Source organism: Bombina bombina, chromosome 4, assembly GCF_027579735.1.
Source record: "Bombina bombina isolate aBomBom1 chromosome 4, aBomBom1.pri, whole genome shotgun sequence".
Classification (NCBI taxonomy): Eukaryota; Metazoa; Chordata; class Amphibia; order Anura; family Bombinatoridae; genus Bombina; species Bombina bombina.
Genome location: NC_069502.1, coordinates 264,973,442 through 264,999,688, shown reverse-complemented (window position 1 = coordinate 264,999,688; position 26,247 = coordinate 264,973,442). Strand labels below are relative to the sequence as shown.

The 26,247-nt window shown below is 37.4% G+C and overlaps 1 protein-coding gene across 1 annotated transcript in view; it reads right to left on the bottom strand.

Annotated features, from left to right (window-relative positions):
* AP1S3 (adaptor related protein complex 1 subunit sigma 3) overlaps positions 1-25,623 on the bottom strand; it is an 85,876-nt gene extending 60,253 nt beyond the window's left edge. The window contains exon 1 of the mRNA XM_053709958.1: positions 25,541-25,623. Coding sequence (XP_053565933.1) covers positions 25,541-25,543 — 3 coding nt within the window. The 5' untranslated portion in view covers positions 25,544-25,623. The remainder of the gene's footprint in view (positions 1-25,540) is intronic.
* Between the last annotated feature and the right edge of the window lie 624 nt (positions 25,624-26,247).

The following is a 26,247-nucleotide window of genomic DNA, read 5'->3' as shown; positions in this document are numbered from 1 at the left end:
ATAGCTGAAAAGCAATCTTGCTACTCAGCTTTCAAGTAGGTTTGGAAACATTAACATGCTCTTAGGTTAGTTGATTAATATATGCTTTATAAATGATAACATGTCATTTGCTAGCAGTGATTTACCTGCTTATAGCCTGTATATGTTTTAAAGAGCGGTCACAACTATCTGGAGGTATCACTCTCCTATTGAGCTAGAACTAGATGTCATGTTATACACTCACTGGAAGCTTAATCTGATATGGGATACCCATACCTCTTTACTATGAACCTTTATATTATAGTTTAAGTATGCCCTTCTTTTAGCTTACCATACAATGGCGATTGTACACACATAAGTTACAACCATATGTGTATCTTTTCAGGATTACTTTATATCCCCACAAAGAACTGAGTGAGCACTTAGTAGGGTCCAATATGTTTACCTAGTTATTAGCACTACAGTAGATATTGTGCATTATTTGGGATATATACTACGACGCTGAGGTCCTAAATAATTGATTATCAATTGTCACTATCTAGTCTTATCTTAACTACTATATATGTCTTGAATTTACTTACCTTTTTTGTAAAATATTAATGTCCATAGTAACACTAGAATACTTCAGCAAAAAAAAAAAAAAGGGGTTCTCTACTGGAGATCCAAAAGTGGTCTCCTCCGTTAGTTATAACCTTCCATATATTACTGTACATTTATGAATGGGGTCCAAAAGAGGCCCTCGTGTTATTTACGTACTTTTCAGAGCATTAGGCATTCCATTTACAGACAATGTCTCTAGATTCTCCTTTAGAATTCTACTATGTTATCTTAAAAATGTATGGCATATGATGCTTATCTATCATTGTCATTATGTAATGTTTTATATTCCATCTATGCCTTACCTTGAACCTTAATAAAAATTTAAATAATAAAAAATAAAAATAAAAAGTCATGTGATCAGGGGGCTGTCAGAAAATGCTTGGATACAAAGGTAATGAGAGGTAAAAAAAGTATACAGTTGTGCTTATAAGTTTACATACCCTGGCAGAATTTATGATTTCTTGGCCTTTTTTAGAGAATATGAATGATAACACAAAAACTTTTCTTTCACTCATGGTTAGTGTTTGGCTGAAGCCATTTATTATCAAATCAACTGTGTTTACTCTTTAAATCATAATGACAACAGAAACTACCCAAATGACCGTGATCAAAAGTTTACATACCCTGGTGATTTTGGCCTGATAACATGCACACAAGTTGACACAAAGGTGTTTGGATGGCTATTAAAGGTAACCATCCTCACCTGTAATCTGTTTGCTTGTAATTAGTGTGTGTGTATAAAAGGTCAATGAGATTCTGGACTCGACAGACCCTTGCATCATTCATCCAGTGCTGCACTGACGTTTCTGGATTCTGAGTTATGGGGAAATTAAAAGAATGGTCAAAGGATCTGTGGGAAAAGGTAGTTGAACTGTATAAAATAGGAAAGGGATATAAAAAGATATCCAAGGAATTGAGAATGCAAATCAGCAGTGTTCAAACTCTAATCAAGAAGTGGAAAATGAGGGGTTCTGTTTGATAAAATACAGCATTCATCTTGCCATCAATTTTGACCAAATTTCCTGTGCCTTTGTAGCTCACACATCCCCAAAACATCAGCAATCCACCTCTGTGTTTCACAGTAGGAATAGTGTACTTTTCATCATAGGCCTTGTTGACTCCTCTCCAAATGTGGCGTTTATGATCGTGGCCAAAAAGCAAAATTTTGGTCTTATCACTCCAAATGGCTTTGTGTCCGAAGGTTTGAGGCTCGTCTCTGTGCTGTTTGGCGTATTGTAAGGGGGATACTTTGTGGCATTTGTGTAGTAATGGCTTTCTTCTGGTGACTCGACCATGCAGCCCATCTTTCTTCAAGTGCCTCCTTATTGTGCATCTTGAAACAGCCACACCACATGTCCTGTATTTCACCTGAAGTTATTTGTGGGTTTGTCTTAGCATCCCAAACAATTTTCCTGGCAGTTGTGGCTGAAATTTTAGTTGGTCTACCTGACCATGGTTTGGTTTCAACAGAACCCCTCATTTTCCACTTTATTAGAGTTTGTACACTGCTGATTTGCATTCTCAATTCCTTGGATATCTTTTTATATCCCTTTCAACTACCTTTTCCCGCATATCCTTTGACAATTCTTTTGCTTTCCCCATGACTCAGACTTCAGAATTGTCAGTGCAGCACTGGATGAAAGATGCAAGGCTCTGTCCGGAGTCCAGAAACTCATTGGACCTTTTATACACACACTAATTACAAGAAAACAGATCACAGGTGAGGATTGTTACCTTTAATAGCCATTTAAATCCCTTTGTGTCAACTTGAGTGCATGTTAGGCCAAAATCACCAGGGTATGTAAACTTTTGATCAGGGTCATTTGGGTAGTTTCTGTTGTCATTATGATTTAAAAATAGTAAACACAGTTGATTGATAATAAATGGCTTCAACCAAACACTAACCATGAGTGAAAGAAAAGTTTTTGTGTTATCATTCATATTCTCTGAAAAATGGCCAAGAAGAGAGTAATTTCCAACAGTCCTGGAACAGCATTACTGTACCAATTTGGTAGTCAAAGTAATAAGGCATTAAATCACAACACTCCACAGTTTCTTCATATCCAATGGGTTAAATAATGCAGTTCCTCTAAAAGATTTTATTTATTTAGTCTAAAACAAAATATCAGATTCTGTGCATAGATGGGGACATACACTCTGCTAGGGTGCAATACACCAGGAGACCAGTTTGGATAAAAGTGCCAAGATCTGCTTTTTTACTTTTCCAATATTACCTGCAAGTGTGTCACAAACTGTTATACTAGCTAGCAGAAGTTCCAAACAATGTGAGGAATTGTACCATTTTCTTCTAGCATATCATGTTTAAAAAGATAACCCAACCACTAGCCACTATTGCTGGTAACGATTTGTCCCTTGATAATGTCTGGGTAGAACAATTTTAGTCACACAATATCGGGGGGAAATGCATCATAACATACACTTTTATGATCCACTTACCAGAAAGTTTAACCTACCTAATTCCAAAGACTAATTGGATCCTTACTGACAATAGGACATCACTCACCCAATAACAGCTCACAAGAGAAAGCAAAGTTTTATCAAAAAGTAAAACAAAAACTAAAAACATTGTAATAAACTTAGTAAATTAAAGGGACAGTAAACACCCTTTAATTACAAGCCATTTCCATCGTTATGCTATAAAATAACTTTTCAGACAAGTCTAAATATTTTTAAAACAAATCGTGTTTGCTGCAGTTGTTTTCCAATAGCCACTCCTTACTTGCCTTCAATAGATAGATAAAAAAATATTATATGCATGCCATGAGCAAAAACAAATCTCTAAAGCAGTGTTTTTCAACCAGTGTGCCGTGAGAGATCCTCAGGTGTGCCGCGGCAGACTGACAACAGTGTGACATATTTTTTAAACTTTGCTTGTTTTTTACTCCCAGTGCAGGGGTAGTTTGAAGGAGGCATGGCATAACAGCACAATACATACAGTATGTGTGTGTTTGTGTGTATGTGTATATATATATATATATGCTGTATTAGGCTACAATGTGTGATTTTGTAACATTTTGGGATGGTGGTGTGCCACAGGATTTTTTAATGTAAAAAAGTGTACCACGGCAAAAAAAAGGTTAAAAATCACTGCTCTAAAGAACGTGCATTCAGACCTTGTTTATAACTTCTAACCATTAGTTTTCATTATGAAATGGAAATTTCTATAGAGTATATCAGGAGCCAGTGTGTAGATCACTAATGCAAGTATATTAACATTATGGAATATGGACATATTGTTAACGATCCTTTTTAAAATTAAAAAACATTTTGCATTTTGTTGATAGTGGCTGAGAGTAGGAGCAGTAAAACCTACTGTTTGCTAGAACTCTATCCTACTCCAATCCCGGGCAATTTTATGCAATATGGAAATGGTGTACTGAATGTGCATGAGCAACAGAAGATGGTCCACAGTTATCTACCGTGTAACTAGTACACTGTACCCAAAGGATCACCTATAGTTTGCTATCTACCTATGAGTTTAGGAAGAGCCCAGCATGAAACATGGTTCTACAGATTTGTTTGATAAAGTAAGATTCTATTAACTACAATTTGGTGTCCAACAACTTAAAGGGACACTGAACCCAAATTTTTTCTTTTGTAATTCAGATAGAGCATGCAATTTTAAGCAACTTTCTAATTAACTCCTATTATAAATTTTTCTTCGTTCTCTTGCTATCATTATTTGAAAAAGAAGGCATCTAAGCTTTTTTTTTTAGTTTCAGTACTATGGACAGCGCTTTTTTTATTGGTGGATGAATTTATTCACCAATCAGCAAGGACAACCCAGGTTGTTCACCAAAAATGGGCCGGCATCTAAACTTACATTCTTGCATTTCAAATAAAGATACCAAGAGAATGAAGAAAATTTGATAATAGGAGTAAATTAGAATGTTGCTTAAAATTTCATGCTCAATCTGAATCATGAAAGAAAAATTTTGGGTACAGTGTCCCTTTAAATGGACAGTAAATACCCTGAGATGTTGCTATAAAATGTTTAGTTATTTGTAACAAAACAACTTTGTAATATACTTCATTATTTATTTTGGCCCTTTTGTAATTTAGCCCTTAAAATTGAAGATTTAATAAATCTCAGAGCTGGAAATGCACCCTGCTGCCTTCTCAAGGCTAACCATGCTACATATATTTTACTACTTGCTTTTAACTAATAACTGCAAACAATGTACTTTATACTAACATAATGACTGTGGCTAGCCTTGTTGTCTGCTGACTAAATCCCAGATTGGCTCATCCATATAAGGCAAATGGTGGGTGTAGTTTGGGTATTCTAAAATATTGCAGTAAAAAGGATACAGTATTATGTTTTAAAAACGTTTAGACTTGTGTATTTTTTTTTTTTTTTTTTTTAAGACTCCTCCTCTCTCCTTATCCTGTGTAAAAGCACTGAAAACCTAAAATAGGAACTACCTTACAAATTCAAAACACCTGTCACTTTTGAGGTTTCATATTTCTGAACATTCCCCAGAGGCTTTACAGAACTGGGAGGTGAGAGGGACTTGTTGGCGGTGGACCATATGTACTTTGTGGGCGGAGTCATGACCAGAGGAGCAGGATTAAGCAGATCTGGATCAGGTCATAGTTTCACTCTGGAAACAGGTGCATTTGCCCTGATGAGAGAAGCATCAGGAGGGACACTGCACAGAGCTCCAAACCAGTGACAATCCCATAATATGCAGAATGGTTGGGATCTCTAGAGGGTTGTTAGTGCAACAGTAATGTATGTAGATGCATAGCACTCCCCAGCACCCTCTAGAACCACCACTGGTTCCTATAACTTATTTCTATAAACTATGTGCATGTGTTACTGTCCCAATGGTTAAGTCAAGTGGGAACGCATGGGAATGGAGTTTCTGCACTATTTTTGCAGGAGGAACTAAAGTTCCCTCTGGATAGAGAACAGAAACGCTTCAGTAAACACAGCTGGTGCAAGGAGCTGCAGCACAGTCTGTAAGAGGGATAGTGAGATACTCTAGTAATGGGCAGTAATATTTCCTACAATACACTAAATGCAAGCCTGTCAGCTGTCCTGCTGTGTGAACACCCTGCACCGTGTGGAACACATGGTGCTTACATTTCTGTGTGGCTTGCTCTGAGGTATTTAGCTCCCCTCAGCAGAAATAGGAATATTGCACCTTAAGTGGGTGAGACTCTGTGACAGGATTGAATTTGTTTCCATTAACTAAAGTGTATAGACTATATACAAATAAATACAGTGTGTGTGCGTGTGTATATATATAGGACTTGACCCCTGTACTGTCCCATACATCCTCTTTGCTGCTAATTCTTATGAAATACATAAGCACAGATTATATCCCATAACAAATCCCTACAAAATGTACTATTATCATTCCATATGTCAGTATGCAGTAATAGAGTTTAAAGTACATACTAAGTAAAAACATGCACATTAAGTAAATCACAAATAAAATATACTTAAAAGTTAGTGCTGTGTATTCTTATAACAGATATATTCTCACTGCAATCTAATACCTAATCTAATATAGACATCCATATATAATTAACTTGGAAACATGAAAACTGTTGAATAAGAAATATATTTATCAGAGGCAAACATATCTTTGTCTTTTGTTATGATAGCTTGTTAATGTTTCTTTGATTATTTTGCCCCCTTTTTCTGTTAAAAAAAAAAAAAAAAAAAGTTGTGAGTTTTCCAATAAGAATTAGAAGTGCACATTGCAGAATTCACAAGCCTAACCCTGCTACATCTCTAGAGGCAACAAGATACTACAAAACAATGGAAGTTTTGGTAACAAAATGATGGTGACAAACAAACAAAATGTATTAACACAAGTCTTGTAATTAAAATTTGTTTATGTCCCATTTAAACCCGAATTTAAATTATTTATAAATGTTTAGTCAAGCATAGCAAAATATACTACACTGTCACTGTACAATCAATATACTGCTGATTATTTCTGTGATTTAACTCTGCAAATTGTGCTTTTCCAATGAGATTTTTCAAGGACCATTAAATACAGTACAATTGCATAATCAACAAATACATAATAAAAAGATAACGCAAAAGCACTTAGTGTGTATTTCTAATGAGCAGTAGATTTTTTTATTTTTTTTTGGATAAATTAGTTTGTTGCAGCCAATCACAAAATGCATATATACTGTACGTATATGCATTTTGTGATTGGAGCTGGTACCTCAGAAAGTGTGTATATAAAAAGACACTGCACATTTTGATAATGAACGCAAATTGGAAAGTTGTTTAAAGTGAAGGTAAACTTTGATGAATGAAAGCCCGTTTTTTTAAAAAAACTATTAAAAACAGGGGCACTTTCATTCAAAGTTTACAAAGCAGCCGTTTTGTTAAACAAAATTACCTTTCTTCTTTTCACAGCCAGAGCAGCTTTCCTCACCTGGAGATCCTCTCTTCACACGTCAGCAATGACTAATCCAGCTTCCTCCAATCATGGCATGGCCTCAGACAATGACTCCCCTGGGGGGAAAGCCGTGATTGGAGGAAGCTGGATTAGTCATTGCTGACGTGTGAAGAGAGAATCTCCAGGTGAGGAAAGCTGCTCTGGCTGTGAAAAGAAAAAAGGTAATTTTATTTAACAAAACAGCTGCTTTCTAAACTTTGATGAATGAAAGTGCCCCTGTTTTAATAGTATTTTTAAAACAAGTCTTTCATTCATCAAAGTTTACCTTCACTTTAATATTGCTTGCTCAATCTGAATGACAGTTTAGTTTTGACTTTAGTGTTCCTCTAATGTCTCCTTCCTTGTAATATAATGGAGACTATTCTAGCTTTACAATAATCATGGTCTTATTAAAACCTGGAAGCGAAAACAAATCTTACTTTATAAATTGGACAGCTAATTTAGCATATGTATAATTGACATAGTTTGTGGTCTTTTATGTTAAAGGGACATTATACACTCATTTTTTCTTTGCATAAATGTTTTGTAGATGATCTATTTATATAGCCCATAAAGTTGTTGTTTTTTTTTTTTAAAAAAAAAATGTATAGTTTTGCTTATTTTTAAATAACATTTCTCTGATTTTCAGACTCCTAACCAAGCCCCAAAAAGTGTTATGAGAACACTGTCTGATACCTACTCCAGCTTGCTCCTGTTTGTGTAAAGGGTCTTTTCATATGCAAAAAAAAGGGGGAGGGGTGTGTGTCTTATTTCCCACGTGCAGTGGGCTTTCCAGCTACCTTTTCAACAGAGCTAAACTGAGAGCCTCTAAGTAAGTTTTTAAACCGTTTAATATTGGATTTTTTTTTATCAGTATCTGTGCATCTTATTCTTTATAGTATTGTCTATTACATGCAGTTATATGAACATGAGTGTATACTGTCCCTATTTATCAGTCATATTTGTTTATTATACATTCCTTTATGTGAAAGAACAATTATAAAAGCAAAGAATTATCTAAATTGTTAGTGTAAATCAGCAAAATTTGGCAGGAAGACCGCCACTTTCATATTTTTTCCCCCTGAGGAAATAAAATTAGTGTGTAGAATTAATACAGTCTTGTATCTGACTTTCCACATGATGGCAAATAATTTTGTAAGTAAATTAATGTTGACTTTTATTAAATATTTGTAAAGTAAAAACTGGTTGAATGAAAAAGTAAACCACTGCCATAAGTATCTTCTCATGGGCTAATTAGGGATCATTTGTGGTCCACCATGGTTTGTAACCACTTCAATAGAGAACTAGTGAACAGTGTACACCTATTTGCAGCTAATAAATGATACATAGTACTTTACAGGAAGGAAGGTCTAATGTTATGCATTAGAGAGAGCTAGTATGTTTCATAGTAAAAAAAGGGACATAGGACCAGATGATCAAAAACTAGCCATGATGGAGAGAAATCTCGCAAAATCTTTGAGGTAATTTTTTTTTAGCTTTGTATTTTAAATGTAGGTGTCTCTCCTTCACTTCCAGAACCTGCAGATCTCAATCTAAAATTTGCCTTTTTTTCCTGACGAGAATCCTTAGATAATCTCACCCGAGCAGAGAGAATCGGGAACCAAGAGAGCATAAAACAAACTGTATTAAAAAAATCAACAGCATGATGCTTCACCCCTGCATGATACTACATAAAGAAAATGACAAGATGACCTGCAATTCTAGGTGTGTGCAAAGTTTTCAGGACTGTTCAATTGATGTTTGAAATACTCAGGCTGTGGTAACACCCACTGCTACTTTTTAACTCCTTGACTGCCAGAGTGTGATTCCAAGAGCTTAGCCACCTGTATACAATGTGTAGCAGGGCGGTGACACATGGATAGACAGGTTTGCTTGTAGTTCATTACAAACAAACTTAATATGATGCAAGAGAAATTGGCCAAATACCACATAATATTAATCACATGCATGTTATTGTCTCAGTGCTAAATGCATCACAAATATGCACAGTGGCGCATTCACAGTTGGTACTTCCATACACTGATTTAAGGGCAGATTCATCAAGTGGCAAATGCCCAACAATTGCAGACTCGCTCATTTGGCCTGCAAATGATATTTATGAAGCAGCAACAGCTTTCTAAACCCTCACAGCTGGATCAAAATTGCCCCTGACTGATCCATGCAAGGGCATTGACAAGCCCTTCTCTCTCATGCACAAGAGCAGAGGAGCCATTGCAAAAGCACAAAGTGGGTGAACAACGTCCCTAAATAGCATACACAAAACAATAGGTTTGAGCTCACCCATACCCAACGAACACAGCAAAGCAACGGGCAAGGCAGCAAGACAAGCAACCAAAAGAGTAAGAGTTATTTAAGACAAAAGGAGAGGAATAGATCACCATAGGAACCGCTAAACAGAGGTAGTGATTGGTTATCAAATTCACCCAATGGGAAAGAGAACAACATGATAAGAAAAACAGCACAGAAGAAAGATAATAAGCATAAGGCTTTATATGTGATCGCTGGTATAAGGGAGTCCAAAAACACAAAGTGGGCAAACATAGTCCCAAAATATGAGATACAAGAAGAAAGGGCGCCTCCTAGTGTAGCCAATATACAATTGGGCAAATATAATCAAATATAAATTTTATACTCACAAATTGTGAAGGCAAAGGTAATGCCAAGGTCAGCGGTCTGGGAACTCAGCAGTGTCCCAGTTAACTGTGCACCAAATGCCGGGGCAGCACCTCCTGATGGATTGTGGTTGTAATCTGTAAAAATGGAAAAAATGCAGAGGGCGACTCCTAGTGCAGATCAGTTAGCGATGAAATCACCCACTAATAACTCCCTTTAGAAGGATACTCACACAGTGGAAAGCACACTATAGTGCTAATGCAGCATGCTGGGTATATTGCTGTGGCCCAGCGCACATAAACACTCTTGCAATGAAAAATTCCAAGGTTTCTTTCGGTTTTCAAATGAAAAAAAACATAATTTATGCTTACCTGATAAATTTATTTCTCTTGTAGTGTATCCAGTCCACGGATCATCCATTACTTATGGGATATTAACTCCTCCCCAACAGGAAGTGCAAGAGGATTCACCCAGCAGAGCTGCTATATAGCTCCTCCCCTAACTGCCATTACCAGTCATTCGACCGAAAAAATGCAGAGAAAGGAAAACCATAGGGTGCAGTGGTGACTGTAGTTTAATGGAAAAATTACCTGCCTTAAAGTGACAGGGCGGGCCGTGGACTGGATACACTACAAGAGAAATAAATTTATCAGGTAAGCATAAATTATGTTTTCTCTTGTTAAGTGTATCCAGTCCACGGATCATCCATTACTTATGGGATACCAATACCAAAGCTAAAGTACACGGATGACGGGAGGGACAGGCAGGCTCTTTATACGGAAGGAACCACTGCCTGAAGAACCTTTCTCCCAAAAACAGCCTCCGAAGAAGCAAAAGTGTCAAATTTGTAAAATTTGGAAAAAGTATGAAGAGAAGACCAAGTTGCAGCCTTGCAAATCTGTTCAACAGAAGCCTCATTCTTAAAGGCCCAAGTGGAAGCCACAGCTCTAGTAGAATGTGCTGTAATTCTTTCAGGAGGCTGCTGTCCAGCAGTCTCATAGGCTAACCGTATTATGCTACGAAGCCAAAAGGAGAGAGAGGTAGCCGAAGCTTTTTGACCTCTCCTCTGACCAGAATAAACTACAAACAGGGAAGACGTTTGTCGAAAATCCTTAGTTGCCTGTAGATAAAATTTCAGGGCACGGACTACATCTAGATTGTGTAGCAGACGTTCCTTTTTCGAAGAAGGATTAGGACACAAAGATGGAACCACAATCTCTTGATTGATATTCCTGTTAGTGACCACCTTAGGTAGGAACCCAGGTTTAGTACGCAGAACTACCTTGTCTGAATGAAAAATCAGATAAGGAGAATCGCAATGTAAGGCAGATAACTCAGAGACTCTTCGAGCCGAGGAAAATCGCCATTAAAAACAGAACTTTCCAAGATAACAACTTGATATCAATGGAATGAAGGGGTTCAAACGGAACCCCCTGTAAAACATTAAGAACTAAGTTCAAACTCCATGGTGGAGCAACAGTTTTAAACACAGGCTTGATCCTAGCTAAAGCCTGACAAAAAGCTTGAACGTCCGGAACTTCTGACAGATGTTTGTGTAAAAGAATGGACAGAGCTGAAATCTGTCCCTTTAAGGAACTAGCGGATAAACCCTTTTCTAAACCTTCTTGTAGAAAAGACAATATCCTCGGAATCCTAACCTTACTCCATGAGTAACTCTTGGATTCGCACCAATATAAGTATTTGCGCCATATCTTATGGTAAATCTTTCTGGTAACAGGCTTCCTAGCCTGTATTAAGGTATCAATAACTGACTCAGAAAAACCACGTTTTGATAAAATCAAGCGTTCAATTTCCAAGCAGTCAGCTTCAGAGAAATTAGATTTTGATGTTTGAAGGGACCCTGGATCAGAAGGACTCTGCCCAGCGAATTATCTTTGATACTTCCATCATTGCTAGGGAGCTTCTTGTCCCTCCCTGATGGTTGATGTAAGCTACAGTCGTGATGTTGTCCGACTGAAACCTGATGAACCCCCGAGTTGTTAACTGGGGCCAAGCCAGAAGGGCATTGAGAACTGCTCTCAATTCCAGAATGTTTATTGGTAGGAGACTCTCCTCCTGATTCCATTGTCCCTGAGCCTTCAGAGAATTCCAGACAGCGCCCCAACCTAGTAGGCTGGCGTCTGTTGTTACAATTGTCCAGTCCGGCCTGCTGAATGGCATCCCCCTGGACAGATGTGGCCGAGAAAGCCACCATAGAAGAGAATTTCTGGTCTCTTGATCCAGATTCAGAGTAGGGGACAAGTCTGAGTAATCCCCATTCCACTGACTTAGCATGCACAATTGCAGCGGTCTGAGATGTAGGCATGCAAAGGGTACTATGTCCATTGCTGCTACCATTAAGCCGATCACCTCCATGCATTGAGCTACTGACGGGTGTTGAATGGAATGAAGGACACGGCATGCATTTTGAAGCTTTGTTAACCTGTCTTCTGTCAGGTAAATCTTCATTTCTACAGAATCTATAAGAGTCCCCAAGAAGGGAACTCTTGTGAGTGGAAAGAGAGAACTCTTCTTTTCGTTCACCTTCCATCCATGCGACCTTAGAAATGCCAGTACTAACTCTGTAAGAGACTTGGCAGTTTGAAAGCTTGAAGCTTGTATCAGAATGTCGTCTAGGTACGGAGCTACCGCAATTCCTCGCGGTCTTAGTACCGCCAGAAGAGCACACAGAACCTTTGTGAAGATTCTCGGAGCCGTAGTCAATCCAAATGGAAGAGCTACAAACTGGTAATGCCTGTCTAGAAAGGCAAACCTTAGATACCGGTAATGATCTTTGTGAATCGGTATGTGAAGGTAAGCATCCTTTAAATCCACTGTGGTCATGTACTGACCCTTTTGGATCATGGGTAAAATTGTCCGAATAGTTTCCATTTTGAACGATGGAACTCTTAGGAATTTGTTTAGGATCTTTAAATCCAAGATTGGCCTGAAAGTTCCCTCTTTTTTGGGAACCACAAACAGATTTGAGTAAAACCCTTGTCCTTGTTCCGACCGCGGAACCGGATGGATCACTCCCATTAATAAAAGATCTTGTACGCAGCGTAGAAACGCCTCTTTCTTTATTTGGTTTGTTGACAACCTTGACAGATGAAATCTCCCTCTTGGGGGAGAGAATTTGAAGTCTAGAAGGTATCCCTGAGATATGATCTCTAACGCCCAGGGATCCTGGACATCTCTTGCCCAAGCCTGGGCGAAGAGAGAAAGTCTGCCCCCCACTAGATCCGTTCCCGGATCGGGGGCCCTCGATTCATGCTGTCTTAGGGGCAGCAGCAGGTTTCCTGGCCTGCTTGCCCTTGTTCCAGGACTGGTTAGGTCTCCAGCCTTGTCTGTAGCGAGCAACAGCTCCTTCCTGTTTTGGTGCAGAGGAAGTTGATGCTGCTCCTGCTTTGAAATTACGAAAGGAACGAAAATTAGACTGTCTAGCCTTAGGTTTGGCTCTGTCTTGAGGCAGGGCATGGCCTTTACCTCCTGTAATGTCAGCGATAATTTCTTTCAACCCGGGCCCGAATAAGGTCTGCCCTTTGAAAGGTATATTAAGCAATTTAGATTTAGAAGTAACGTCAGCTGACCAGGATTTTAGCCACAGTGCTCTGCGTGCCTGAATGGCGAATCCGGAATTCTTAGCCGTAAGTTTAGTTAAATGTACTACGGCATCTGAAATAAATGAGTTAGCTAACTTAAGGGCTTTAAGCTTGTGTGTAATCTCATCTAATGGAGCTGATTCAAGTGTCTCTTCCAGAGACTCAAACCAAAATGCTGCTGCAGCCGTGACAGGCGCAATGCATGCAAGAGGTTGCAATATAAAACCTTGTTGAACAAACATTTTCTTAAGGTAACCCTCTAACTTTTTATCCATTGGATCTGAAAAGGCACAGCTATCCTCCACCGGGATAGTGGTACGCTTAGCTAAAGTAGAAACTGCTCCCTCCACCTTAGGGACCGTTTGCCATAAGTCCCGTGTGGTGGCGTCTATTGGAAACATCTTTCTAAATATCGGAGGGGGTGAGAACGGCACACCGGGTCTATCCCACTCCTTAGTAACAATTTCAGTAAGTCTCTTAGGTATAGGAAAAACCTCAGTACTCGCCGGTACCGCAAAATATTTATCCAACCTACACATTTTCTCTGGTATTGCAACTGTGTTACAATCATTCAGAGCCGCTAACACCTCCCCTAGTAATACACGGAGGTTTTCCAGCTTAAATTTAAAATTTGAAATATCTGAATCCAGTTTGTTTGGATCAGAACCGTCACCCGCAGAATGAAGCTCTCCGTCCTCATGTTCTGCAAATTGTGACGCAGTGTCTGACATGGCCCTAATATTATCAGCGCAATTTGTTCTCACCCCAGAGTGATCACGCTTACCTCTTAGTTCTGGTAATTTAGCCAAAACTTCAGTCATAACAGTAGCCATATCCTGTAATGTGATTTGTAATGGCCGCCCAGATGTACTCGGCGCTACAATATCACGCACCTCCCGAGCGGGAGATGCAGGTACTGACACGTGAGGCGAGTTAGTCGGCATAACTCTCCCCTCGTTGTTTGGTGAAATATGTTCAATTTGTACAGATTGACTTTTATTTAAAGTAGCATCAATACAGTTAGTACATAAATTTCTATTGGGCTCCACTTTGGCTTTAGCACATATAGCACAGATATCTTCCTCTGAATCAGACATGTTTAACACACTAGCAAATAAACTAGCAACTTGGAAATACTTTTCAAGTAATTTACTATAATATGAAAACGTACTGTGCCTATAAGAAGCACAGAAAAAGTTATGACAGTTGAAAATTAATAAACTGAAAAGTTATAGCATCAAATCTTTGTAAAAAACACAATTTTAGCAAAGGATTGCTCCCATTAGCAAAGGATAACTAACCCTGTAACCCTGATAGCAGAAAAAAAAAAATTAAAAAAAAAAAAATACAGAAATAAACGTTTTTTTTTATCACAGTCAACTACAATCTCACAGCTCTGCTGTGAGTGATTACCTCCCTCAAAACAAGTTTTGAAGACCCCTGAGTTCTGTAGAGATGAACCGGATCATGCAGGGAAGACAATAAACTTCTGACTGAATTTTTTGATGCGTAGCAAAAGCGCCAAAAAAAGGCCCCTTCCCCTCACACATAACAGTGAGAGAGATCAGTAAACTGTCATAAATTAAATAAAACGACTGCCAAGTGGAAAAAAATAGTGCCCAAAACATTTTTTCACCCAGTACCTCAGAAAATTAAACGATTTTACATGCCAGCAAAAAAACGTTTAACATTAATAAATTGAGTGTTATTAAAAAGCCTGTTGCTAGTCCCTGCAAATTAGGCTAAAGTTTTATGCATACAGTATAATTCCAGTGAAGTGCCATTCCCCAGAATACTGAAGTGTAAAATATACATACATGACAGCCTGATACCAGTTGCTGCTACTGCATTTAAGGCTGAGTTTACATTATATCGGTATGGCAGAATTTTCTCATCAATTCCATTGTCAGAAAATAATAAGCTGCTACATACCTCTTTGCAGATTAATCTGCCCGCTGTCCCCTGATCTGAAGTTTACCTCTCCTCAGATGGCCGAGAAACAGCAATATGATCTTAACTACTCCGGCTAAAATCATAGAAAAACTCAGGTAGATTCTTCTTCAAATTCTACCAGAGAAGGAATAACACACTCCGGTGATATTATAAAATAACAAACTTTTGATTGAAGGTATGAAACTAAGTATAATCACCACAGTCCTCTCACACATCCTATCTATTCGTTGGGTGCAAGAGAATGACTGGTAATGGCAGTTAGGGGAGGAGCTATATAGCAGCTCTGCTGGGTGAATCCTCTTGCACTTCCTGTTGGGGAGGAGTTAATATCCCATAAGTAATGGATGATCCGTGGACTGGATACACTTAACAAGAGAAATAGTAGACTTCAGTAGATAAAAAGAGCTTTATATAAAAATCAATATATGGACAGATAAAAACAATCAGTAGAACTCGCTACGCGTTTCTCAGAGCTAACCACTCTATATCAGAAGTCTTGGCTGTTAAAGTTATGCCGAGAGCTGGAGTTCCTGAGGTCATCGCATCTGTCTTCATATGGAACTGAAGCAGGATTGGTACTCCGGTTCCATATGAAGGCAGATATGAGATAGTTAGTTACACTGGTTACGCTGATGTCAGTGGGAGGGAATCTGAGAGGCGGGTGGAAGGTCCAGCAGCGTAGGGGGAAGGGAGGGAGGGAGTGGGATGGTCCTAAGCTACAAAAAAAAAACAAAGGGACAGGGAGGAATGGGGAGCTACACTACAGAAAAAGGGTGGGGGCTCTCTCTAACTAATGATCAGCAGAGGTACTGGCAAACAGCTGCCAGTACCTAAGATGGCAGACACAGAGGGGGGAAGGTTAGAGAGCTGTTTGAGAGGGATCAGGGAGATTGGAGGGTAAGGGAGGATCCTACAGAAAATGTTAAGAAAATATATGTAATTTAAAAAACAAAATTGCTTTAACTCTTCATACTTGCAGAATGTCTACCAGTACCTAAGATGGTGGTGACCAGTGATGGAGAGGGAGGGAAGAGAGCTGTTGGGGAGGGATCATGGGGTGGGAAGTGTCAGGTAAGAGGGTAATCTCTACACTAAAGCTAAAATTAAACTTTACAAGCTACCTGATCAACCACATTCACTGCCGGGAATAGACGATGTGTGGTGCGCAGCTGCAATCAGCGGCCTTCTAATTACTAAAAACCAATAGCAAAGACATTTATATCTGCCATTACGGAACAAAGGGAATCCCAGAGACGCTTTTACAATCATTTCTACCATATTGCACAAGCGGTATGGGTTTGGTTTTTTTATGACCGCATTTGGTGGGGAAATGGTGGCATGAAATATACCAAAATTGGCCTAGATCAATACCTTGGGTTGTCTACTTAAAATAAAATATATATAGTTTTGACACGTAAATAAAAAAAAAAAAAACAAGGCTCTATTTCTGTTTAAATGGAGCAATAGCAAAAATGCTAAGAATCAAAATAAGAAAACATCTTTCTACGATCTGGCTCTTGAGGAGACCACGCAAGGCTGCTTGCCTTAGCTTTCCTCCCCTATTGTCCTCTTAGGTATCTACCCCCACAAATTAAAAATAATATCTTGTATAAAGACCCTCTTAAGATATGGCATCAGGCGCAAAGTTCATGAAATTACAATTCCTACCCCCTAGATTCTTTACAATACGGGGAAATATACATTTCCCTGCGGGGATGATTGTGCCCCATTTGGTCTTTGGGAAGAGATGGGACTCAGGACAGTAGCCGACGCTTTTGACCCACTGTGAGAACATTTCAAGATTTGAAGGATAGGTTTGAGCTCCCTAACTGTCACTTCTACGCTTATCTGCAGTTAAAACACTATATCAATGAAATAGAAAAGACAGACCCAAACTTTTGGAAGGCCAGTCCTTTCCTGACGTCCCAAATGGCATTTAAGATGGGCCACTTCTCGATCTCCCATTTCTACCAAAATATACTAAACCAACAGGGTCTAATACAATATTGGTTCAGAACTACCCTTTCCATTGACTTGACATCACTAAAATCTATCTTTTCAAATGGGACAATATTAGTGGCAAATTTCATACATTACTGACATTATTCACATTAATACCTAGACATTGCATACTCACTCTTTGGAGCTTTAGGCAACCCCCGGACCCTGACACAATTTAAAAGATGTCTGTACAAACAACTGTTCATTGAACAACATGACGTTATTCTAGACCTGAAAGCCAGATTATCTCCTTTTCTACGCAAATGGAAATTCTTGTTAGATACCCTACCCCCAAAAAAAAATAACAACTCCAAATCCTTAAACCATTTGTTTGCACAACATGAAATCATGCTCACTGCGGCCTTGAAAGGCAAGTGGGCAACAATATATGACACACCAATTCTTAATGAACCAGACCGCCCCCAGAGGAGATAATCATTGAAAACCGCTTCTAAATCCCCAAACACCTATCCCCCCCCTTTGTTTTGTTTTTTGTTTTTTTGTTTTCTTCTTCTCTCTCTGTTCCTCTCTCTCCTCCTGTCGCCCGTGCAAGCACAACTATTCTTCACTGGTTGAGTGGATAAGACCCATATGAGGAAATGAGAATACTGTGGCAGCCCTGAATCTTAATTTAGTTCAGTTTAATTTAGTTAGTGAGTGAGTTAATTAAGTTAATAATCGACACTGTTAAATTCATCCTATTTCTTTGTATGATGTGACTTATGACATCACTGCTGTTATGGAGTGGAAAATTTATATTATGTATGCCATGGTGTGTCTTTATCAATAAAGAAAATTAAAAAACAAAACAAAAAAAACAACATCTTTAAAGAGAGCTGCCAGTACAGGAGGGAAAACAATATCATGATGAGTAGTAACCATAATACTGTAGTTGTACCCAGCAGTTGAAAGTCCCTTTAAGAAGGATAGTGAGAGACATGGAATAACTTTAGAAGACACATTGCATTCATTGGTATTTAGTTAATCTTTATTACCTTGTACTAAGTTTGGTTTAGGTATCACAGGGTTAGTAAAATGGGCATATTATCAGAACACTAAAACTGGAATTAAAGTGAATGTCAATTTTGATGCTAAAGTGCCGGTTTTAAAAATTTTGATTAAAAACAGGGGCTCTTTACTTCATCAAAATTTACATTTCACTCCTGTTGTGAAAAAAACAACTTACCTTTTAATCTTGACAGCAGCTCCAGCTTCCTCCACCCGTCGCAAAGCCTCTTCCTGGGTCTAAAATGAGGAATCTGGCTTCCTCCAATCACGGCGTTGAATCAGTCACTGATTCCCCTGGGGGGAAGCCGTGATTGGAGGATGATCTATCCATCATTTCTGACGTCAGAAATGGCTTGCAACGACCGGAGGAAGCTGGAGCTGCTGTCAAGATTAAAAGGTAAGTTGTTTTTTCACAACAGGAGTGAAATGTAAATTTTGATGAATTAAAGTGCCCCTGTTTTTAATCAAATTTTTAAAAACCAGGCACTTTAGCATCAAAATTGACATTCACTTTAAGTGTAAAATTAAATACTGCACTTCTGGCTATAGTCCAGCTTAACACAAAACGAACAATACACTTTTTTTCACTTCTAAGGAAAGACCAGGCTCAGGATGTATTCAAATGCATATCATTTTAGGAGTAGTACAATAATAACCGATAATTGACCTGGACAGTTTGGGTTTCCATTTGTGTGTCCAGGTTTGAAGCCGAGTCAGGCCCTTACATGTAAATGTCCGGGTTAAGTGCGAATCAGTCACAGCCAAAAAAGGTGAGATTGTGCATGTGCAACATACTGCACATGCCTACAGTTATTTCTCTCTTGCGTGAGTGTGTCTTTGTGTGGGAGGGTGTCTAAGTGTGCATCTGTCTTTGTGTTTGTTAGTGTCTTGTGTTATTGTCCGAGAGAAAATGTGAGTGTGAATATCTATGTGCGAGTTTATGTTTATGTGCTATTTTACACTGTGTGTACTCTGCAAAATCCAATTACCCTGTATGTCGCTGGTTGTTAATGGATTGTCTGGTTATAATAGGGCGGGTCTTGTCATGAGGGGAAAGATCGTGCTATTAGACTTTCCCTCTCTCATGCAGGCTTGCTAAAATAGTGCGGTCTTACTGCTGGTGAAGAGACTGCGCTATTCAAAAAGTCACCCCCATCGAAAGACCAGCGACATACTGAGCCTAAACAGTAGCTGTTTTTTGTTAGTACACACACCGTGCATTTGTTTGTCTAATAATGAAGCTACTGCATGCAGATCAGTTGCCTTGTACAAGGGATGCCAATATATCTATTAATGCTTCAATAAATTAAAAAATACTTATATTTTTATATTATGAACTGGTTTATTTGTTCAATTAGAAAAAATAGTACTTGATGCTTATTATTCAAGAATATATTATTTAATACTGAACGTTATATTACATTGCCCACACCCAGCTACTTTATTATTTCACCTGGCTGGCAAAAATGTCTGTGGAGAACCGTGTATATTTATATATATATATTTTATTTGTCATTTCATAACAAAAATACTTACACACTTTCATATAAATATACACTCACACCTCATCATTATTTGCATAAAATATATAGAAAAATAAATAAAAGCTGTGTTGCCCATAGAATATTTTGCCAGCCGGGTGGCATTATAAAGAAGCCAGGTGGAAGCAATGTAATGCTTTCTAATATTATATATAATTTTATGCTATACAAAGCATAAAATAAATTGCAAAATGTATCATAAACATTGATTTTTTTTTAATTTTAGCTGGTTGGTCAGTAAAATCAGCCAGGTGCTGTACCCATTAAAAAGGTCCTGGGGAGAACACTGATAAGTATACAAATCTCAGACACATATTATGATTTCACACACATTATATATATATATATATATATATATATATATATATATATATATATATATATATATATATATATATATATATATATATATATATATATATATATATATATATATATATATATATATATATATATATACACACACACACACACACACATTTTTTTATATATTTTTTTTCAGATTTGAAATGGGAAGAAAAAAAAAAAAAACACACACCACTAAAAAAACTCAGTTCATAGCATGGTCAAGAGAATCTGTCCTTTATTTTAAAAATCGGATATGAAAACTGATTTTAAGATCATATGATCTCATACTAAGTGTTTGTGCTAAGACACACCTACAAAACTCAGATTACTTGTTTAAAATACCAACAACCTAAAATAAAGATGCCAGTTAACTACAAACACTCAAACAGAACATTATTATTATTATTATTATTAGATGCATTTTTGGTAAAGTCAGCCAAAGGAGAAAGAGTTTATCATTTTACTAGCTATTTGTTGGCCTTTATTCAATAAAAACAAATAACCCCTCAAATCATTAACAGTCATTAAAACTGAAAGAGACTCATGGTTTATGAAACACTCCCTTATAATTCTGTTTTTTAATATCTTGCTTCTGACAGCATTATGAACGTTTTGTAATTATATAGATATAACAAACTAACATTTTATGAGGACAAGTAAAGTATTGAAAGTATTAAAGCAGATTTAGATGATGTCACAACTGACAACATTAATGCTGTAATTTATTAAGTTAAAAAAATAATATTCCAGGGAAGGTGTATCTGAATGAAAACAAACTCTAGGAGTAACATATTTATTTTTAGAGAGCTACCAAGCTATTTGCAAATGAATTAAATGTCTAGAAAAAAAAACTAAAAAAACAAAAAGGTATTAAAAGGTACAGACTAAAGAGACTTTTCGACAACAACCAGATCAACTCTTCTCCAATTAATAGCAGGTGAAGAATACAACAAAATTCAAAACGAAAGAAGGCGCTCCCCAATGGTAAAATATCTGAAAGCAGAGGGATGTGAACAAAGAGGGAAGTGATATACTCAAAAAGACAGCAGCCTATTGGAAGTGCTAGATCCCGGAGACTGGGAGTATTAACAGCTTCCCAGTTAACCTTTCACTGGTAGTCTTCAAATTAAGTTCTTAAAACAAATTGAGTTCAAATGCAACTGGACAAATAAACTAGAGCCATTTGATAAAAAAAAAAATCCACTATATAGGGCACTTATATAAAAGAAAAAAAATCTCAGCAATAACTCTGCAAGGTATTTATTAACATAAAAAGATACAATATTATCTATATGACACACATGAACTAGCTCTGTCTAGCTGTTAAAAACTGTCGAAAGGCCCCAAGATAAGAGGCGGCGGGCATAGAAATTAGTATATGAACATACCAAGGTTTAGTTTTCAACAAAGAATATCAAGAGAATAAAGCAATTTTGATGATAAAAGTAAATTGAAAGTTGTTTAAAATTGCATGCCCTTTTCTGAATCATAAACGTTTTATTTTGACTAGACTGTCCCTTTAACATTGCATGTTCTGTCTGAATAAGGAAAGTTTAATTTTAAAGTCCCTTTCAAAGAGTAATGACAACATTTAGACAAATTCTAATATGTAGAACAGGTAGGAAAGTACAGAATGTTCTCATCCATGTAATGTGGTGGAGTTGTTAAAGGGAAACTTAAAGCCAATTTTTTTCTTTTATGATTCATATAGAGCATGCCATTTTAAGGAACTTTCTATCTTACTCCTATTATCAATTCTTATTTGTTCTCTTGATATCTTTATTTTAAAAAAAAAAAGCAGAAATCTAAGCTTTAGAGCCGGACCATTTTTGGTTCAGCACCTGGGTAGCGCTTGCTGATTGTTGGCTAAATATAGCGACTAATCAGCAAGCGCTATCCGAGGTTCTGAAACAAAAATGGTCCACCTCCTAAGCATACATTCCTGCTTTTTCAAATAAAGATACCAAGAGAGCAAATAAAAAATTGATAATAGAAGTAAAATAGAAAGTTGCTTAAAATTGTATGCTCTATATGAATCATGAACGAAAAAAATGTGGGTTTAGTATCCTTTTAACAGCTGACCTGTAGCACAGTGTGAGAAAACTCTTGTTCTTTGTAATCAAGTATTAAGTAGCCGAACTGTTAAAGCATTTTCATGTCTTATTAAAGGGACATTATACACTAGATTTTTCTTTGCATAAATGTTTTGTAGATGATCCATTTATATAGCCTATACAGCTTTTTTTTGTAAAAATGTATAGTTTTGCTTATTTTTAAATAACATTGTGCTGATTTTCAGACTCCTAACCAAGCCCCAATGTTTTAGGAGTATACCGATGTATACCTACTCCAGCTTGCTCCTGTTTGTGTAAAGAGTATTTTCATATGCAGGGGGAGTGTCTGCTTTCACTGGGTGTTCCAGTCAACCTAATCAAAAGTGCTAAACTGGGAGCTTCTAAGTAAGTTTTTAGAAGGTTTTATACTGGATTTTTATATCAGTATCTGTGCATATTATTCTTTATAGTAGTGTCTATTACATGCAGTTATATGAAAATTGGTGTAAACTGTCCCTTTAAAGAAATAGACCATAAAACAAAACACTAAGGGATATTTAAAGTAAGAGGTGACCCTGCCCTACAAGAAGAACAAGATCAAATTATCAGGTCATTCTGGGAAAGGCCAGAACCAGAAGGCTGTTTTTCTGTTTATCGTGTTTGATCCTAATAATTAAATAGATGTTGTTTGTAAGTATGATCTTCTGAGGCATCCCTATTGTGTTCAGTCATGGCTATATGCATCCTGCACAATACTTGGCTACCTTTACATTTTTCCACAACTTCAGAAGACCTATATCTGAATTTCACAATTTGTTAAATTTGCCCAAACTAACAGGTGGGGAGACATAGTGCAGCGCTCAAGCAGTTCTGCCAATCCTAAAGTAAATGCTTACCCCGATCACTCAGCAGCACGCCCATCATGTCATAGCTGTGGTCTCCATGAGCCCATGGAGGCAAACTGCTCCCTGCTCATTTAAATAACAAACAAAAGCAGCTGGGGCACAAACTGAAGAAGGCTTTTGCAGGATTATATAAACCTGAAAAGATCCTGATTCTCTTTAAAGGCGAGTTACTTTCACTAAATAATTGGATGCTGCATTTTTTAAAATTAATGTTGACTGTACCTTTAAAAGGGACAGTAAACCTTAAAAATAATGTTACATAATTCTGCACATAGTGCAGAATTATATAACATTATTTAAGTGCTATAGTTCTAATAGCCTTTTTTACCTTTAAATATGTAAAAATTATGGCGCTTTTACAGACCCGCTCTCTGCTCTCTGCTGAGCGGGTCTGTAATATTTAGTCAGCGCATCGGGCCAGCTGTATAGTCACAGCCCGGCCCGACCGCGCCATAAGACTAAGTGCAGCTCGCTCCTGTGACAGGAGCCATAATTTTTTACATATTTAAAGGTAAAAAAGGCTATTAGAACTATAGCACTTAAATAATGTTATATAATTCTGCACTATGTGCAGAATTATATAACATTATTTTTAAGGTTTACTGTCCCTTTAACTGGCCCTCTACTTCCAGCATTAAAGAGACAGTCTGGTCAAAATTAAACTTTCATGATTAAGATAGGGAATGCAATTTAAAACAACTTTCCAATTTACTTTTGTCATCAAATTTGCTTTGTTCTCTTAGTTTTCTTTGTTGAAAGCTAAACCTAGGTAGGCTTGTGTGCCAATTTCTAAGCCCTTGAAGGCTGCCTCTCATCTCAGTGCATTTTTACAGTTTTTCGCAGCTAGATAAAGCTAGTTCATGTGTGTTATATAGATAACATAGATAATTGAGAAACACTGATTCATAGCTTACACAATTTGCATTTTGGTCCATAGGAAGTGTGTAACAATCACAAAAAGTGTTTAATTTCCTTGTAAACAACTTTTAGATGAATGGATTACATTATTTTGCTCTTTAAATTACCTTTGCATATCTGCCATACTTTATAGACTTAAAGGACATTGAACACTAAATAAATGCTAGATAGAATTAAGCATTCAAAGAAAAAATTATTCTGAGAATAACATGTAGATGTATTTTTTTTTTTAAAGTTTCATTAGCTATTTAAATATTGACAAAATAAGTGTAAAGTTTTAGTGTCTATAAAACAATGGTAGATGACATGTTGTAACTTAGGCTACCTTCTCTCCTGTGGCCAATTAGGGACAGTTATAAATAGGTCACTAGAGTGTGCAGCCAATGGCTGTGTGGAATACCAGTGTTCTGCACTTCCATTTCTAAAAAGGAAATGAAAAACTCAATTTCAGAGTGGAATTACAGGAAAAGGAAACAAACAAAAAAATAATAAAAGTACATTGCAGTCATATATATATATATATATATATATATATATATAATTTTCCATTACCATTTTAAAGTGTTTAATGTCCCTTTAAGGCCTGAGCTACACTGCATTACAGTTTTAAAGGGACATGAAACCCAATTTTTTTTCTTTCATGATTCAGATAAAGAATACAATTTTAAACATTTAAATGTACTTTTATCTAATTTCCTTCTTTCTTAAGATATCCTTTGTTGAAGAAATAGCAATGCACATTGGTGAGACAATTACAAGAGGCATCTATGTGCAGCCACCAATCAGCAGCTACTGTGCCTATTTATATATGCTTTTCAACAAAGGATATAAAGAGAATTAAGCAAACCATAAGTAAATTAGAAAGTTCTTTAAAAATTGCATGCTCTTTCTAAATCATAAAATAAAAAATATGGGTTTCATGTCCCTTTAACTCTTGACAGAAGAAGTTTACTAATGTTTGCATAGATTAGTTTTTTACATACTATATGAACAGTTGTCAATGTCCCCTATATTCATAAATAAATGTTAAAAAAGTTATTTGATATTACGTTTGTAGCATCTCAAACTACAGAGCTCTAAACCTATAAGAAAATGACCTCTCCTATCGAATGACACATTGTTGTAGTTTGAATAGATCAGACATTGCCTATCTAGACGTGCTTATAGTAACAGCCAGCTGACCAGAAGTCGTTTTTTAGCTTTGCTCCAAGGGTGAACTTTATACAATTATTCCTACAAGGTGCAACTGGTTAAACAGGTGGAGAAAACAAGTGAATCCTGCAAGTGAGTAGCTGCCAGGACCCCTACAAACTTCACAAGAACCTAAGTGTCACACAGGTGTAACAAATATACTGTACAAGTGCCGCTGTGGCATTGTATGTAACACAGAGAGCCTGGCACACCCTGACTCTGCAATAACCTTAGGTACCATGGTTTTATCTCCTATAGCCCTTCTCTAACATCACCATGCAGTGCTAAAACTGTTCCTCACACAGGACAGTACTGTTTTACTCCCTCCACTAGCCCTCTATGCCCAGGAATATGTGGGTGCTGCCGGCTCCTTACCATTTCTGTTCCGGCGGAAAGGGAAGAGACAGGTGACAGTGACACAGGTGAGACTTGAGCTGCTACTACTACATCGCCACAGCTCCGCCCACTGATACACCTGTCGTAGACTTGTGCCAACTCTACTCTACGCCCTCTATAACACGCCTTTATAATAGCCACGCCCCCTGTAACTCGCCTATACCATTATAGCCACGCCCTCTAAGCAAACCTACATCGGTTGTGGCTGCTTCTCAGATATTCGGCAACACTATAGTCAGCCTACCCCGCCCGTGGGACGCTGGGTAATTAGGGTTGGCACTGGTGGCTCGTTACAAATTGTTTATACAGTAGTACATTTGCTGTCTAGTTATCGCAAATATTAGCTATTGTAGCGCTTCAGTCGAGCACCTGAGTTTTGTGACAAGTAGTCATGTGACTGCACAGCTAGGAGAGCAGTGTGGCGGAATATTCAAATAAGAACCTACTGTTTTAAACCTCTGTGATCCTCCACTGGGGCAAGAGGGTGATTTATTTCTAGGATGAAAGAGAATAGTGAAATAAATATTGTCTACATACCAGTTTCAATTTATAGCAGACACATAGAAAACTAGAGGGTGGAAAGGGAATAGGAGGAAAATGGAAGTATTTGTAATAGCATTTTGGGAACAGGATTGCTGCCTTAACCCCTTAATGACCACAGCACTTTTCCATTTTCTGTCCGTTTG